This window comes from Parasteatoda tepidariorum, chromosome 9 (genome assembly GCF_043381705.1).
Source record: "Parasteatoda tepidariorum isolate YZ-2023 chromosome 9, CAS_Ptep_4.0, whole genome shotgun sequence".
Taxonomy (NCBI): domain Eukaryota; kingdom Metazoa; phylum Arthropoda; class Arachnida; order Araneae; family Theridiidae; genus Parasteatoda; species Parasteatoda tepidariorum.
Window position 1 is genome coordinate 53,722,625 of NC_092212.1, and position 19,058 is coordinate 53,741,682.

Genomic DNA, 19,058 nt, shown 5'->3' on the forward strand with positions numbered 1-19,058 from the left:
AATGATGTAAGAAATTATATACCTTTTTTTTACTGTTATTAAATAAAATAATAAATATTTACTAAAAGTTGTCGTTTTTTTTGCATGGATTTATCTTTGGATATAAACGAATTTCATATTTGTGTGCAAAAATTTTTCAGTTCGCTAAAAAAGTTCTCGTCGAGATATGGCAAAATACACAAAAAAGAAAATTAACATTAAGTGTTTCAGACTTTGGACAGCTTTCCTGACTAAACTATCGAGCTCCATATACTTTGGAGTCTGAATCCACAGAAAAAAAGGTATGTTCACTCATGGAATGTACGTTTTTGTATCTGATTTCGTAATTTAATTTGCACTAATTAGCATATTTTATTTATTAGCGGTTTTATTTATTATTATATTTCTTTTGGCGCTTTATACGCACATACAATTTATGTACGTATATATTTATGGACGTTCATTCAATATAAGACGTATATGTATACACAAAAATTTCCTTTCATTTTTCAAAGAAAGGAGTATGTCGGACGAGGTAGTAATTTATTTATTATTAGACGAGGAAGGAATTTATTTATAATTAGACGAGGAAGCAAGATTGTTTTGCTAATTTATTTATATAATATACGTTTTGAATCATTTACAAATGACTATTGTACTTATAATGTCATTTACTTTTATGCATGAACAAGAACGAAATAGTTGATTTAATTATGGTATAGATGTTCTTTTATCATTTACTAATAGCTATTGTACCCATTGCATTATTTTTTTACATATTAACGAAACACCTAATTTTGTTTCGGCACATCTGTTTTGTATAATTTATTAATTGTTTTGTATAATTATTTTTATTTTCATCGCATTTCCTATATTCATTATTACATACACATTAAATGTGAATTAAGTAATCAATTGGATTTTATATATTTCTATAAAATAAGAAGTATTAGATATTAGTTGTTATTATGGTTGACTGAATGTAGACAATAACAAGATTCATAAAACGGGAAAATTTCTAGGGAGGGCAGGTTGTTCTTCATATTCTAGGAAGTTTTATTATTGTACAAATTAACGCGAAATTTTACCGTTTTTGTAATTTATAAATTATATTAGGTCGTGAGCTTAAAACAAATTTAAGAAAATTAACATCCCAACATAAATAAAGTAAGGTTTTCCACGTTTGCCTTTAATTGGGTATAATATTAAAAAAACACAACTACTTCCACTTCGAAAATTTTACTAGGATAACATTTACCTTTTAGTTTAATTAATAAGCTGAGTTTTAAATATGTTTACTAAATTCATAAACTCAGATAAAACGACAAAATACATTATTTCAAAAGGAACTAGATAAATACAATTCCAACCTGCTGAGTAACGACTTATAACAACACACTTCATTTAATGTTTACTTGTTGCTAGAAATCAGGTTTGCAGAAAATGCTGTTTACTAGTTAAATTTAGTAGGAATAACAGGACCTGTGACGTAGGCTATAGTATACCCAATTGGCTATAATTACGTAAAATATCACCGGTTATTTTTTGGGTAGCATCATAACATGCTTGTGGGGTCTTCCGAAGTAATTTATTTGTTTAGTTGAGAGTAAAATTGAAAGAACGCGTTATATAACGAACACTACAAGTGTAATAATATTAAATGACACGCTTTTCCAAGCTTAGGCGTAAAATATGTTTTTATTTATGTCTGATGTTAATATAGAAAGTGAACATCATTACACCTTATTTTCCTCTTCCAATCATAATTCTTTAAGTTATTAAAACATATATATATGTGGATAATCCCCAGCTATAAATAATCTTCCTATATAAAAATGAAAAAAATCTTTTGTCATTATCAGCAATATTGACATATATTTCAAATGAAATGGATCCACTGGAATAACTTTCGATCTCAAGATCGGATCTTCATGTTCTAGAATTTATTCTCAATGGTTCGATAGGGAGATGTTCAATATACTAAATTAGAGCAAACGATATTTTAAGTTAGAAAATTAGACACAAAAACGTAATTTCTTCTATTGAATAATAAATGCACAAATAAAAATTCTCAGTACATTTAATGTTTCTCAGCTATATTAGGGTGACAGCAGTATAAAATAATTAATATTTAAGTGAGTAAAATGACTAGATTCCTAAACCATAATTTGAGGACAAATCAGCAGAGTCCCCAAAAATTTTATGATTTGAGGACACACATATATTTATGGAAAATTATTAATTAATATGTGTAGCAAAGAATCAATATCAGATGCAAAACAATTTTCATTCAAAGTTGATTTCATTACTTAACAGTTTTGACGCATATATGATGTTCTGCATTTGTTTAATACATGTGAAATTATTATTGAAATTTGTTTCTTTCTTTTTGAAATTATTTTTAAATGAGTACAAATTTTCATTAGTTAACTTTAGCATGGTGCTTTTTCAGCTATCCGCTGGTATTCTTTTTGTTTAACAAGGCCATGCACATTTCTGTTTTTTTTTTTTGTTTTTTGCTGCACATAAAAAAAAGAGGTGTTTTCACAAAAATTCGAGCATACATTGTAAGATTTAAAGAAAGTTTCTGTTCTCTATTGAGTTTGAAAGTTTTGGAGGACAATTTTAAGATTTGAGGAGATCTGGTAACCTTAAGTGGGTACTTTCTCTGCTTTTAGATATATCAATTCCGGCATAATTAAAAATATTCTATTCTAATCAGCAACTTTCAATGCTGTTTTTATTGTTTTTGTCTATAACAAAAATAATTTTTAATACAAATATAGCATTAATGGAAAAAGAAAACCTTTTGGCTAGACTTTATTTTTGTATATTATTTACATTACATATAAGTACAAAAGTGATAGTTTTTACAGAAAAATATTACAATTAAAGGAGCAAACAAATGATAATTTCTACATTTTTAACATTTGAATCTGCAATCCTAATCTCTGTATTACGCTCTCTCTCATGCAAAACACAGGATTTACTTCATTAATCCTGTCATCACCTAACAGTGATAGACCAGCTAGACCAAATACAGTGTGGAAAGGATCAACCTATAAAAGCAACAAACATACCGAAATTAGGCAAAAAAAATAGTAAATCAATAAATTAATAAAATAAAACTTTTAAATATATTACACACAAAAATATTTTATGGTTCAGATAAATTCAACAAAAAAAGTTTCACTATTGAGTAATGTAATAGAATTAAATATTAAATTATAAACACACTGTACTCACCCTACATGTATTAAGTTGCTGGACAAATATACAGGGCATTTTGACTTTTATATAAGATGTTCCCATTGAAAAACAGTACTAAACTACTAATTATTAGACAGTAAAGAAATTACGTAGAAAATAAAAGAATTTTAACTCAAACACTGGAATAAAAAAAGTTCCATTCTATTTTAATAAAAATTTGCATTTTAATTAAGCAAAAATAATAAAATGATAAAAAAAAGCAATAAAAAATTAATTAAAAAATTAAAATTTCATATATATAAACAGTGGTAGACGAAAAAAAGAAAACTGTTTATCCTAGAAAAAACCCAATTTTAAAGGTTAATGCAATATATGTGACCATAAATTTATGTCAGTTGCTTCAAAACAAGGTGAGACATCATTCCACATTTCTATTGCGTCATATTGTTTTCAACTATTGGATCTTTCAATTGATATAAATAGAGCGGCAAAAGCGGAAACGTTCATTATTTGTCTATTTCTTGACGGTGTGCAAGGTTGGCTCTTACGATCAAATGCCACCAAGTAATAAATGTGTGCTGGCCATAAAAATTGCTAAACCAGGAAGGCGACACACAATGAAAGTGAAATTTGCAGGACGGATAAGGCATGTTGTGGTATGCAAATGATTAGGCGATTAAACGATTAATGTAGCGACCACTACTCTTGAGGCTGCATCACAGACGGGAGAGCTTCAATGGAGTGATCAACGACAAACCTGGACGCAGGAATGGCATGACGTTGTCTATTCAAACAAATCCAGGTTCTGTATACAGTATCATGATGGCGACATCGTGGAAAATGCCTTTTGGTAGCTTGCATTCGACATTGTCATACTGGCCCATCATCTGGAGTAATTGTATGGGGTGTCATTGGATACACGTCTCGATCACCTATTGTTCACATTAGCACTTTGAACAGCAGGCGTTACATTTCTGATGTGTTAGGGCCAGTTGCTCTGCCTTATCTTTGAGGCCCCTATAATGCTATGTTTCAGCAGGAAAATGTACGACCTTATGTTGCTCGCACGGTTCTGACCTTCCTTGACACAGAACATGTTTGTCTGTTGCCCTAGTCAGCACGTTCTCCTGATCTCTCACCAATTGAAAACGCTTGGTCATTGGTTGCCAAACGACTGGCATGCCACCACTCGTCAGTCACTACGGTCAATGAATTGTGGCTTAATGTTGAAGCTGCATGGAATGCTGTACCCGTTTATGCTATCTAATCTCTGTTCGACTCGATGCCCAGAAGTACTGGTTCCTCAGAATCTATATATTCAAATATCTTGAAAATTTAATCACTTGTTCTTCTAATTATAATGTATGTGCCCAATAAATATCATTCTGTTATTTACATTCCTTCCTTGTGTAGCAATTTTAATGGTTAGTAGTGTATATATATATATATATATATATATCTTTTAAATAAATATCATCAAAAACATAACTTTATGCTCATTAGCAACTAGTACTTAATAATACATAAAAAAAAATTTCATTCGTCAAAAAATGCATAAAAGTGCATTTACATGCTCTTTAAATTTATAAAATACAGATGCGTAATTTAACTGATATTTTGACAAAAAAAAATCAACATGAACAGTAAAATAGGTTGCAACAAGTATTTTTAACAACTTTAAAAAGCAATTATAATTAAAATACTAGTTAGCTAAAATTAAATTAACATTATTATTTTCTACAAACATACACTCTTGCGTCATTGAATAGACAAAATCTTCTCTATGGTGATGACAATTGACCCAATGTGTAAAAAGACTATATGAGGAAACTTACAAATGGTAATTTAAAAGTTGTTTAGCAATTTTTTAAATAACCTTAAAATAAGTAAGGCTATAATATTTTGCTTGAAAAGTATTTTGGTGAAAGAAAATGGATTAATGGAACATATATTTCTGCAATTAATTCAATTAAAATTAATGCATGCAAGCACTTAATACGACATTTTCATATAATTTCATCAATTTAATACATTCAAATATTTGTTATGTTCTTTGAAATCATGTCACAACCAAGATTTAAATTAAGAATATAGGAAAAATTATAGATCATTATGATTGAAAATGTAGTTGCATAATGAAAAAAAGTGATAAAATAGTAAATTATGAAAAAAGTATTTCTTTATACAAATAATAATAAGGATAAAAATTTTACCATGTCACCTGGACGATCAGCAAATCCTCCTGTTTCTTCATCTTGTGTAGCCAATATAAAACGTACTAGCTTATCCTGAGATAAAATGTACAAAAAATTAACATAAGAATAAAAACTTATCAAAAAATAATATTTAATTGATTACAAGAATTACTATTGGGGTGATGAACTAAAATCAAAAAGAATTATGTAAAATAAATATTATTTTTAACTATCAAAAGCAAATTTTTATGGAAGGCAATTTTTATGGAAGGAAAAGCAAATTTTTACTCAACATGACTTTTCTGGTAGAATTAGAAAAATCCAACACGCAAAAAAACAAACAAACATTAATAAGCTCTTTTATATGATATTTAAATACCAACTAATTTTAAATATTGCTGAAATCGATTGAACAAATATTGATATAGAATACACTCTAGTGTTAGAAAAAAAAAATGATATAAATGTTGTGAACCACAGAGCTACTAATTGCATACTTGAACTATTGAGGAGTAAAAATTTCAAAGTTTTGCTAGAGAGAGAAAATTCGCCACAGAGAATATTATTTAAAAGTACTTTATTAGTTAATTTATTATGATTTTATGAAGAGAATTTATATAAGTTTAAACAGTTTTAAATTTAATCAAGGACGGGAAAAATGAAATTGCTTTTTACTTTATAATGAGCTATCATGAAAATAAGATTTAAAACAAATGATAAAAACACATTGTTATACATAAAATATAAACAATACCTAAAATACAAATTAAAAATTATTCAAGGTAATTTAAAAAACATGGTAAAAAAAAAAAGCTTTAAAATTGAATTATATTTCTTTTACTTAAGGCCTAATAAGTTACTTTTTTTCATTAATATGAAAAAAAGTTTTGTCTCTGATATCAAATATTATTTATTAGTAATTTTTTTTCAAGTTTACAAAATTTTTTTTATATTTCAAAATGATGAAAAGATGTCCATTTATTTGAGTGATTGTGAGAGAGAGAGAGAGAGAGAGTTTAAGTTCATCAGATAAGAACAGAGGTTTCAGTCTGCTTTTTTTTTTTTTACTGTAAGGGAATTTTTTTTAAAAATTAAAGATTTTTTGGTCAAATTTTTGCCCTATAATACACTGAACACATTTAGAAAAAATTGATAGAAAATCACATTTTTTTTGGTATTTTTCTTTTCTTCTTCATTTACAAGATCTTAAATTGTATGGTTTCAATATGATAGTTTGTAGATTTTCCTTAAAAGTGGAAAATTGAAAGAGTTAATTTTTTAAAATCTTTTTTTGGGAGAAATATGTTAATAGAAGGTTTTGGGTAATAGAAAAAACGTTACTAGTAATTTTTGAACATGTGTCTTTCAATCATTCAAACATATGCTACTTTGTTGCAGATTTCTATTTAATAAAAGTAATTAATAATCTGCAAACAATCTTTTTTAAAAATTCATTTGCTTCAAATATTATTTTGTCTACTCTTGTATTAATCTAAAATGATTTTAATTCAATTTTTGATGAGTTACATTTTTAATAACTCAATGTATTTTTAGCTGTTGATGACACTTTGCGTTACAAATTTAGAAACAACATTGTAGATTATTTTATAATTTAAAGGAGATTTATTTGAGAATCTAAATAAAATATTGTTATATGTAGCAGGCAATGGAAATCAAGAATAGCCGAAAAAAGCATGTACAGTCACTAGTCCCATAGCAACAAAATGCAAGTAAAATTGTTGCAATAAGCAAATCAGACAACAAAATGAAAAAAAAATTGATAGAACAATTTATGAGGAAGGTGCATAAGTAAAGAGATAAAAAGGACATTTTATAAATAAAATTCCATTCTAAAAAAAGATTTGATGAGAAAAAGAAAAACTTATAAAAGAAAAAGTAACAAAAAATGCATAATTTTATTTGATAATATAGAATTTACTGAATAACAAATACAATACGCATACTTTATCAATCCAATGAAGTCTTCCAATAATTTTTAAAGATGACAAAACCCACCATGAGTAACAGACATCCGGTAATTTTTCTGGTCTACCTAGAATAAGTATAATCTAATGTAAAACATATAACGATTTTAAAATAATTCCAAAATCTAAAAATTATTCATTTAATTAAACTTCAAGATATTTATGGGATAGAGTTAAAATAAGAACTACTTAACAATAAAAGTGATATAGTGTTTGATTTAAAATTTATTAGATTTTTACTCAGCATCTATACTTTCAAAACAAAGTTATAAGAAAAATTTTTTTTTTTTCTGTTGCATGGTTGCCACATTTATTTATAATACAATATTGTTTTGTTTTAACAGGAACTTTTAATAACATATAGCTTCCTTAAAGTTTAACAAAAACAATTTATTTTTAATCGTAAGGAAAACCTGCTCCAATTATCCTGGAGAAAACATAACTGCTTAATGCCCTCTTTCGTGTTGGTGACATATTAAGATTCCTTTGGGTAAGATTTTACTCATGGTTTTGCATAACTTTTGGTGCATTTCACTGTTTCAGTGTCTGATATTTTTTTTAAAAGTTTGGCGTCTTAAGATCCCTGACATAAATCTTCGATTAAAAAAAGCCTCAAAATAGTTCAACTTTATTTTTTCCCCAGATAGATTATATAATCAAGGAATGATCATACATTTGATTAAATACTTTCTGAACAAAATACACATTAATTGTCTGATATATTAATTCGAAATACAGTTTAATAATATAATTATAACATATCTATTAAGTGTTAAAATAAAACTTGCAGAGTTGAAACAAGAAAAGAAAAAAATCTGTCACTTAATTTAAATTTAAATTGTCTGCTCATATTAAGACACATTCTTATTCTTGAAGCTAATATGATTTGATATAAGTCTCCAACAAAATAAAAGTTTCCTAACTTATTATTTGTTAAAAGTAAAAACAGAATATATTTTGTTCTAAAAAAAAATTCATTTTGCTTCCCAAAATAGTTAGATTTCATAAAATTAACCACCAAAAACTAATTTTTCCAATATAAATAATGTCAGCAGTATAGATATAAAAGCAATAAATTCTAATAAAGACACAATAAATAAATTCTAATAAATAAATAAAGACACAAATTCTAAATCTTGGAGGTAATAAGATTTGATAATAAGTCATCACAAAATCAATACATGGTGCAAAAAATATGTAAACAGAAAAAGTTATTTAACTTATTGTATTATTTTATAACCGTCGTTGGACAACAGATCCAATTTTGGGTTTACGATTACTAATGTTCAAATCCGTAGCCACGTAATTTTGAACCCAATCCAGAGAACAAGGAAATTCCTGGATCAAGTATTGGGAGAAATTTGTCTTTGTGGAGGACTTATTGATGGAACTAACCCACATTTGAGTTACATGGAGCGGAAAACCACGAGAAACTCCCAAGGTTAGTCTGATGACAAGGAGACTCTAACCCATGATCTTTTTACCACCGAGTATATTTTACACCAGCACTGGGGTTGGTGTGAGTCGGATGCGGAATTCATATAGGCCAGCCATCGCTGGGATTCAAACCCAGGTCACCTCATTAGAACTCAAACGCTCTATCCCATGAGCCACCCTGGCTTCAACTTAACATTTCTTTTTGTAATTCAAATGAGTTAGATTTAATAAAATTCACTGCCAAAAAGTAATGCCCCCAATATGAATAATATCAGCAATTTAGATATAACGAAAATAAATATTATTCAAATAATAGAAAAAGTGAGCCGGACCTTCATTTATACATCTCCTATTATTACATGTTGGTTATTTGATGTTCTGTTCAAATATAAATATTGATCTTTAAATAGTATTTACACTTAAAATAGCCAATTTTGAAAATTCATTTAAAAATGACTTAATGTCTTCTTAAGGCAGCAAGGCAATTAGCCTACATTTGCAAATTTTAAATTCATAACACAATAGTATAATTTATTATTAAGGTATAATTATATATAGACTGATATTATTATATACCATTGAGACCACCTGAGGGCAATTGTCGCTCACAGAGCCACCATCCTAAAGCATCTGCATTGACATGATGTAGTTGTTTGGCTATAGATAAAGTACCTAGACAGCAATAAATCTAGAGATAAAGAAAAAATACAAATAATTGAAACATTTAAAAAGAAACGAATGTATAAGGAAGTACAATAATTAGTTTTATAAAAAAATGTTCTTAACTGATTAATAAAGTCTTACATAATAAAAATTTTATTACAAACACAGAAGAATACATAATTTTATAGCATGAAAAGTAAAGATTAAGTTTGCTTTTCTTTTATATTTTTGTTCATAATTACTTGATTAATGAGAACAAAAATTAAAACCTTTGTTATGGATATAAAAGGAATAATTTTTTAGAATAAAAATAAAAGAAAAATCAATAAAAGAAAAATTGTAAAACATTATTTTACAAAGATATGATCAAGTTTTAATGCATTTCTTTCAACTTCATTTATGACCTCCCATTTAGCAAAATCTCTGATGGTTCTTTACATTCTATTTGCCAAAAACTAATAAATTTTCAATAATTTCGGTTTCTATAACCAGAGCAAATTAGACTAAGCATTTTAAATAAATTATTTCATAATTAAAAAAAAACTAACTGTATTAAAAAAACAACAACTTATTTTTGTGACTGGCACTTAAGGTACTTTCCTTACAGTGAAATAGCCATTATAAAGATAGTATATTTGTACTGTTTCACAGTGCCTTACACACCAAAAAAGGAACACTATATAACTATAATTTGTAACTAATTTGTATAAAACATAATAGAGATACAAGTAGTATAATAGGCATAAATAAAATGCAAAAAATGTAGTTTATAAATTCAACCCTTTAAGAGCTTAGAATAATTTATTTGCAAAGTAATAATTTTTAATTAACAAGGGAAAAACCATTTTTTTCTGTTTTTTGATACAGGAATGCCAAATATTAAAAAGTGAAAAAAAGTTGCGACTTATCTTTAGAGTATTAAAAATCATAAAAATTACCTGCCCAGCATGTGTTTCAGATCCTGGACGACAACCAAAACCTCCATCAAAGTTCATGCATGAAAGAACAAAACTAACAGCTTTTTCAATATTTATTTCATTTAGTCGATTCTAAACAATAATCATAAAACAAATAGGTAAATACATAAAGTAAGGAAATTTAACATGCACTGAATTTTTATAAAGTAATTTTTGGTCGAAAAAACAAGTCAATTAAAATTACATAATTAAACATAATTTTAAACGTCTTGGACCACTACTACATTAAAGAAAATTAAGCAACATATATATGGATTAATATTCATAGTTTCAAATTATTTACCAGTCAATCATTTTAAATTAAAACAGTCGCTAACTTTCACCTCAATATCTTCTGATAGATTGCTACTGAGAGTTTTAGTCAGTTTGACTGTTTTATTTAACCAATCAATCAATTTAATTCTTTTCAGTCGCATCAATCATATGCACTTTATGTTCCTCTATCAAATTGACTTCCAATGTTAAAATACATTCCTCTTACGATTTAGCATGTAAAAAGGACACAAGTAAACGAAAACAAAAATGTGTCAGAAAGGCCAAAAATAAGAGCTAGCGAAGTCGAGCGAACTATAATGCACAGATGAGCAAATTTAATATGCATTGCACCAAGGAGGAAAACCCTATATCAAATACCAGAGACCCAAACAAACCTGCTTAGAACTCAACAACTAAGAACCTCATCTTTTTTGCTCTACAGCAGAAGTCGGCGTTATAAAGGCAACAGTGCACTTGCCGAAACTCCACCCATTTTCTCCTGATGATCATTCTTAATCAGGAAGCAACTGCAGGGTTAAAAAGTTAGTTCCAAGTACGGCTATCATTAGGACGGCTTGTTTTAGCAGTTAGGGGGGTGGGGGTTATGTAGTAATTGGACCACTTAAAAAATTAAGTTCTTGGAACATAGTCAGAAATCTAAAAAATTGGGAGAAAAAAGTCGATTTTCTGCTTTTTCGCGGAAGTCTTTCATCCCTGTAAAATAAAAACTAAAACCTTTTAATATTGTTTTTTCTATTAAACATAACAAAATAAAAAAGATTCAAAGGAATTAAAGATTTACAATTACTAAAATGAAATTTTATAAAATCAACTTTTTAATCAGGATAAAAAATAGTATATTCATGAGTCATTCATAAATTTATTGATCATTGACTATATTACATCAAGTAAAGTTGCTCTTCTAGCATACATATTAAAAAAACTTCAATTTAGTTTCTAATTACCATTTTTTTGAAAAAATAATTAAAAAGATTTTCTTCATATACGAAATAAAAATTAGTGTCTATAAGAAGTTAACTAAATTAATTTAAACAAAATAAAACATAATTGCACTTTTGTGTAAAACACAGAATTAAAGTGGCTAATAGTGAATACTATATTGTTTGAGCACCAAACTGTCTGTGTGCACTTTTATTATTATGTTATGTGTATTATTATGTTATGTGTCTATTCTTATGTGTTTATTATTATGCCTTGTGTATACATTTTATTATTGATATTCTTTTTTATTCACTTATAAATTTTTAAAATGTATAGAAATCTGTTTTTATAATATAAGACTGAGGTTTTGACTTATTTAACTGAAATCAGAGTTAACAACTAATAAACAAGAAATTAATGAAGAAAACAAGTATTACAAATTATACTATGAATTCTACAGATATTACTTACTAACAAAGCTAAACTTGCAACACAACAAAATGTAAATCTTGTGTCAACTTCACCTAAAAATTGAACATAAAAATCAATAAATTTTTTAAAAATGCAATATTATATTAAATTTTACTTACAATGCAAGTGAGAGTTTTATAAGATTTTTAAAATAATTTATGAATGCAAATACAGAATTACCCGAAAAAGAGGAAATAATAATACACAATCAATCAAGGTTATATAACTTAAAATCTTAAAAGTAGTGACCAATTCTTAGAAAAAAAAATGTACTATTCACATTGTCAAAGCATTTATTGTGATGTTTTAAATATAGAGCTAAGTAGTTTTTTTTTAAAGATATCTAGACAAATCCTTTAGTAGTTTCAGTTGTTAGTAAAAAAAAACATGAATCAATTGAGATTTTGCGGATTGTCTGAATTTAGTTTTTTTAAGCATTTAGTTCATCATTAATTGCTGAGATTATTAGAAACAGTTAACAATAAATTTTTATATTAAATATAAAATTAAATAAAAAGAAACAATAAGGTTGATGATGTTTAATTATTTGATTTTTTTTCTCAATAAGATAAAATAAAGATTCTTTGTACATCAGCATTACTTTTTTTTAAATCTCACTATACCAGGGTGCGTAGCCAAATCTTTGAATCAAAAATAAGCACTTTTTAAAAACTTTTCAAGCACTTTGCAAAAATTTTCAAGCACTCAAAAAATCCATATTCAATCAATGATATTATTGAAAAACAAAAACTTTTTATAAACAGTTTTAGCGTTGAAAAGAACCAAAAAGATATGAGCGTAAATCGAAACAATCAGTACTTTCCCACATCACCGAGTGAATTCAACTTGACCCTGAACTCAGAACAAAAGTACCCTTACCCCCTACGTCAAAAAAAGTGTTAGAAGTAAAATAAAATAAACAAGAATAAAATAAAATAAATTAAAAAGAAAAACATTTCATAAGGATCTGATATTCTCTATCCGAATTGGAGCACTCGGGTTTCGGTTACAAGTGTGCGGGCATGCGCAAGTCATAGCGTGGGTACGACATGAAGTCCGCGTGAATGATTACGTAGCAAACTCCCCATTTTTTGTGAAATGCATGGGATCCACCAGATATCACTGAAGGGGGGAAAAAATTATTCGGAAAAATAGCACTTTTTAAAAACGACAGCTGAAAAAAGCACCTTTGAAAGCTTTTAAAAACGAAATCCCCAAAAAAGCACCTTTAAGTACTTTTTACAAACGCTACGCACCCTGCCATACTCATGCAACAAAAAGAATGATAACTGAAGAAAGAATAATATACATTTTATCACAAGGAGATATATTGAATAAAATAAAATGAAAACTAAAATAATAAAATACATAACAAAATGTAAGAAATGAAGTTTATTACCCCATTTATCACCAATAAAGCTACCATCCTCTTGCTGTAGACTTTTGATGAAATTTACTGCTTTATTTACATCAATTATATCAAGAGAATCATACATGGCTAATATCTAATAAAAAAACAACACAGAACAATCCTTACTTAAACTTATAAGGAGTTAAATTGAAATTTCCAAAAAAATACTTTGAATTATAAAAGAAAAAAATTAAAAAAAAAATTTTTTGTAAAAATTTTCTTTTTTAGAAATTTTTTTTTTTCATTTTTTGAAAACAATTAAATTTTTTAAAAAAGGAATAGAATTTTTTAAAATTTTTTCAAAATAATTAAATTTTTCATGCAAATGTTTTTTTTTTTTAAATTCAGACATTACATCTATTTTTTAATAGCCACATTTTCACTTATCTTTTTTATACCATTTAATTATAGACAGGTATGGTTTTGCTGGTATTTCAAATTGGTACAAACTAGACCCTGCCCTATTTGAATGTGCATGCCAGCTCCTGACCAGGTCTCAGATTGGATTGCCTCAAAATATTAATGTCAGTTAAATGCTGATAGATAATAGTCTAGCTTTAAAAAGAATAGAGATACTAAATTAAAAAAATTTTCTAAAAATACACAAATCATAAAGATTTCACATCCCATGAAACCCTTATTTAATATAAATTTCATACACAATTTTACTTTGATTTATGAACTACCATATCTTTAATATTAGTTCACATGATAAAATTGCAATGTAAAAACAGTACCTGAATAGCACTAAGTGTGTAGAGTATGTGTGGATCGTGTCCAATGCTTGAACTGAATCCACCACATTCTTGCTGGCACTCTTTTAAGAAATCAAGAACTTCATTTTTGTCCAGATTTTCAAGTTTCCCCATTAAATCTAGAGCAGTCAAACCCCAATAAATGCCACTGATTCTTAAATACTCAGTCATGCAGTATTCCTGAAAATAAGAAATAAATCATTTCATTACAAACAAATGCCATGTGAATATTTAGAAACAAGAGTTTCAAACAGAGTGATAACCATTCACATTTGTGTTTCCTACAAAATAAATTTATCAGAGGTAAATTTATCAAAGTAAAGCCATTTTTTTAAAAATAGACTTTTTATAAAACCTTTATCAATACTTTTGAGCATAACTAAATTCCATATCTGACCTTTTATATATCTGCTTATTTATTTATAGTGGTGATCAAAATTCTTTTAATTCTAATTTATTAAAATATCAATACATAACCCTTTTTACCCCTTGGATAAATATTTTCTGGAATTATAGTCAATTTAATTAAAAGTCGAAGGCGAAGTTAAAACTCAAGTATTTAAAAAGAATTAAGTAACAAAAAAATTTGTTCAATTTTAACAACAATTTGAAACTAGTATAGCATTTAAATATCAATTCCAGAATATCTAAGTTTGTAATTCATAAACACTGTAAATGTTCCATTTATTTACATACAGAAATAAGAACTTGGAAAACCAATATGTGCTTTGTTTTTTCAAATTTGATATCTATGAGTAGCATAAATTTGTGAATGACTTTGTGAATGACTTTCTCTATTTAAATTGAATATTCATTACTTTACCAACTTTTTCATTTATTAGTTATATTCCCATCTATTTTTTTTATTTTTAAGAAATCGTAATTATTCCTGAGAAACGGAAGTTAAATTTTTCTTATTAAATTAAGAAGATGGTAAAATATTTTTAACTTTCTTTTGATTGCAACTTCAAATTAGTAAATTAACTTTCAGTTCAGATTATTGTATTCAAATTTGATATTAAAAAGAGTCCCCTTTATTCCACAGAACATTTTGAAAATAAAATATCACATTGATAAAACCGTTACCATAAACTTTTCTTTATGCTTTGCAAGAAATCTTCAATTTCATAAACTCACAGTTTTGATTATTATTTTAAAATAAGTTCAAAGATTATTTTCATATGTCAATAAAGGTCTGATAGTTAAAGCGATTACTATTGCTATAATATTTAGTTGATTATTTTTATTTTAAGATGTAATAAAATGCTTTTATTGCTTCTTAGAATCATTAATTGATAATAAATATAATCCATAACATCTATTTAGGTATTATAATCAGTAAAGTAGGGAAGCTCAACCATTTTTTGGTACTGGGCCACAAAAACTACAACATACAGAGTATTGGATCAACATTAACATAATGCTGTCATTATAAATATGCAAGAAATACTTAGATTCTGTTTCAAAGTAATGTGGAATATATTAAAAGACCATAATTAATATTTTTCTTTTGAGCAGATAATAAAAAGTAATGTTAATAAATTTAAACAATTAATAATTTTAGATTACAAAAACAAGTTATGTTGCGTTAGCATCATACAAAAAGAATATTTCAATATGCATTAGTCTAAAAGTTAACTTTCACTATTATTCGGAAAACAAAATTTGTTACTAATACAACATTAGATTAATGTAGAGAAGACTCCTGTTAAAATTTTCAAATTATTTTTTATTTATCTTATCTACTTGCATAATTCTTTTTCCTTCTCTTTAGTTTATTTACAAATTTACACTTCACTGCACACTTTGCATAAATAGAATTCTCATAATGAAACTAAATTTGTCCTATTTTGGAAAATTAAGAAAAGCCGTAAACTAGATCTGTAACTTTCTGTTCTTTTTCTTTTATATTTTCCTTAATATTTTAGACAGTTCAGAATCCAAGTTGAAACGCTTTGGGGGTCACTTTTGGCCACCAATCTATAGGTTACGTGTCATTAAGTAAAGTAAATGTAGTGAATTTCCAGAAAATGACATAAAAAGATACAGAAGTAAATGCAAATAATAAGGTAATAGCAAAGTTACAAATAAACTCATAAAACTCTTTATTATGAATATTAGCCTTCTATATGCACAATTGATATTGTCATTGATCATTTTAATATTTTGGAATTTTTTTTTTATAGTCTGAATTGATTTTGCAACTTGATATTTTGAACTGTATGTTGTCTTTTTAGAAAAAAAAAAAGAGAAAAACATTGATAAAATTATTGATATATATTACTGAATTTAATGGTAGTCATTAGTTAAAAAAAATAATGATAGCCTATACTAAAATAATAATCAAACAGTATGTAACAAAAGACATAAATTAGTTCAAAAATGAATAAGTAGTACTAATTAAACAGTTATAACTCATTTAGTTGAAATATTAATGTTCTCTAACAACTTTATTAAGATTTAAAGTAATATTTAGGTTAGAAAAAAAAAAAAAGAAGACAGTGAGCCAAATGTGTAACTGCCAAAACAAAACAATACTTACATAATCATCTTTCTTTTTTCCATAACAAGAAATATAATTAATATGTTTATTCAAATCCAGTTTAGTAGGCAACTTGTCAGTAAGCTCAACATCTTTTATTAGCACAGCCTAAAAAAATCAACAATTAACAAAAAAAAATGAACAAATATTAAATATAACAAATTTAAAAGTTTACTATATTTTTTAATACAAAGCTTTATAAATTGAGCACATATTTTTTATACCTTAGATGTACAGTGCCAAAAAAAAGGATAAAAAAATAGACCTCCCTTAATAACTTTTGGATTTCTAACTCCCAAAATATCGGGTCTAGCCGCAATCTGGAAAATATGGTCAGGAGAGGGCTCCTAAGTTAAGACCTCTTAATGCTAATTTAACTTTTTTGCGTACTTCGCCATATCTTGAGAAATTTTTAAGCAAGTAGAAATTTTTTTGCACACACTTATAAAATTCGTTTATCTAAAGAAAATTCTAAACAAAAAATAGCTTAAAATATTATTATTTAATTTAATAAAGTTCAAAAATTTATTAACTCTAAGATATACAGTATTTTGCATCATTTTAAAGAACATAATTTTGCATGACAAAATACAAAATTTGAGCAAAATCAGTTGAATAGCTTCTGAAAAATTGTATTTTTTATTTAAAAAAAAAAAAAACAAAACAAAACAGATGTTTAAAATTCAATTTCTCAGGAACTATTCAACCAATATAGCTCAAATGTTGCATGTTGCCAAGTAAAATTATATTTTTTAAAATTATGCAAAACATTCTATACTTACAATTCAAAAATTTTTTGAACTATTATTGAATATACTTGTAGTTATAAATAATAATAATTATTTACTAAAGCTTATTTTTTGCATGGAATTATCATTGGATAAACTAATTTTATAATTGTGTGCAAAATTTTTTCAATTCGCTTAAAAAGTTTTAAAATATTGCTAAATACACAAAAAGTCACATTAATATTAAGGGGTCCAAACTTTGAAGCACTCTCCTGACCTATTGTGACATTTCCCAGATTGCGTATTTGGGGTTCAAAAATCGGAATACATTAAAAATAAAAACATATATTTATTCAGAGAAAGTACGTTTTTGTGTCAGATTTTGTAACTTAAAATATCTTCTGTGTTTAATAATTAGCTTATTTGAGGTCACCCTTTCAAACCATTAGGATTGAGTCCTAGAATGTGAAGATCCAATCATTAGATCAAAAGTTATTCAGGGTGGTCTGCTTCTTTGGACGCACAGTATGTCTGTGATATTGATCAGAACTCATATCACCAACCATGTCATAGACGTTACAATACATTAAAAAATAATATAAATGTTACAGAGGCTACAAGTTATAACCTTCTAGTATCCTTTCAGTGAATTTCTTTTAGTTTCTTCCATGCCCCTAACAGGCTCCACCAAAAATATGGCAACCATTATGAGATTTATTTGGGAAGATACATATCCTGATCTACAACAGGATAATCACTAAACTTTTCAACTTCCGGGGCAGCAGAACACAAAAAACTAAATAAAAATAAATCACAGGAAACCAACTCATTCATAGCCACTCTTGAGATAAACATCTACATATTTTTTTAAGTGATATAGAAATATTTCCTTTTATTAAAAAAATATTTTGCTGTCATTATTTTTGAAACATCCTGAATTAACAACTAACAAATACTTCAAAAATTGCGTCAGTTTCTAGGGATTATTCATTCATATTATTCAAGTTTAACTAACAAATGGTTAATTATTTTAATTATGAAAAATCTATTTTGTTACAAATTTTTAGATAAAGGGTTTGACTGTAAATTTAATCTACTCAGAATCATCTTCTACATTAAAAACTAAATCTTTTGAAAAAATCTTCTAATTACAAAAAAGAGAGGACTGTGTAGTCAGTTTTTGTTGAAGAAATCAGTGATCACCTCCTTGCCTCAACTTTAAAAAAGCAGGCAATAAAATTAAATAACTAATTGCTTGATTTCTTTGAAGAAAAAGTGTAACAAACAACCAGGTGGTATCTTTTCCTGATAGGTTTCATACCTTTTTATGGTAACAATGTAGCATGACAAGGGTACTCCTTTGGATTGGGCACTGTACATTACAGCTTTTACTGTTTATAAAATCTCCCAGTTTTCTATTACTATAAGCTTGATTTCTTCACATTTTAAAACCTCAGTTTTAAGTCATTTTTCCTGTTTTTGTAGAAGCATAAAAAAGATTTTGAGAA

General features: G+C 26.8%; 1 protein-coding gene across 3 annotated transcripts in view; it reads right to left on the bottom strand.

Annotated features, from left to right (window-relative positions):
• Positions 1-2,782: 2,782 nt before the first annotated feature.
• Positions 2,783-19,058, bottom strand: part of LOC107446567 (geranylgeranyl transferase type-2 subunit beta) — a 35,571-nt gene continuing 19,295 nt past the window's right edge. For 2 of the 3 annotated variants that reach the window (XM_071185537.1, XM_016061250.4), the window contains exons 2-10: positions 16,823-16,930; positions 14,263-14,460; positions 13,514-13,619; positions 12,115-12,167; positions 10,408-10,518; positions 9,383-9,494; positions 7,349-7,437; positions 5,403-5,477; positions 2,783-3,038 (exon numbers count right to left, since the gene is read on the bottom strand). In XM_071185537.1, coding sequence (XP_071041638.1) covers positions 2,895-3,038; positions 5,403-5,477; positions 7,349-7,437; positions 9,383-9,494; positions 10,408-10,518; positions 12,115-12,167; positions 13,514-13,619; positions 14,263-14,451 — 879 coding nt within the window. In that variant the 5' untranslated portion in view covers positions 14,452-14,460; positions 16,823-16,930 and the 3' untranslated portion in view covers positions 2,783-2,894. Of the gene's footprint in view, positions 3,039-5,402; positions 5,478-7,348; positions 7,438-9,382; positions 9,495-10,407; positions 10,519-12,114; positions 12,168-13,513; positions 13,620-14,262; positions 14,461-16,822; positions 16,931-18,871; positions 18,911-19,058 lie in introns of those variants that run through there. The other variant, XM_016061249.3, reaches the window with a different exon arrangement.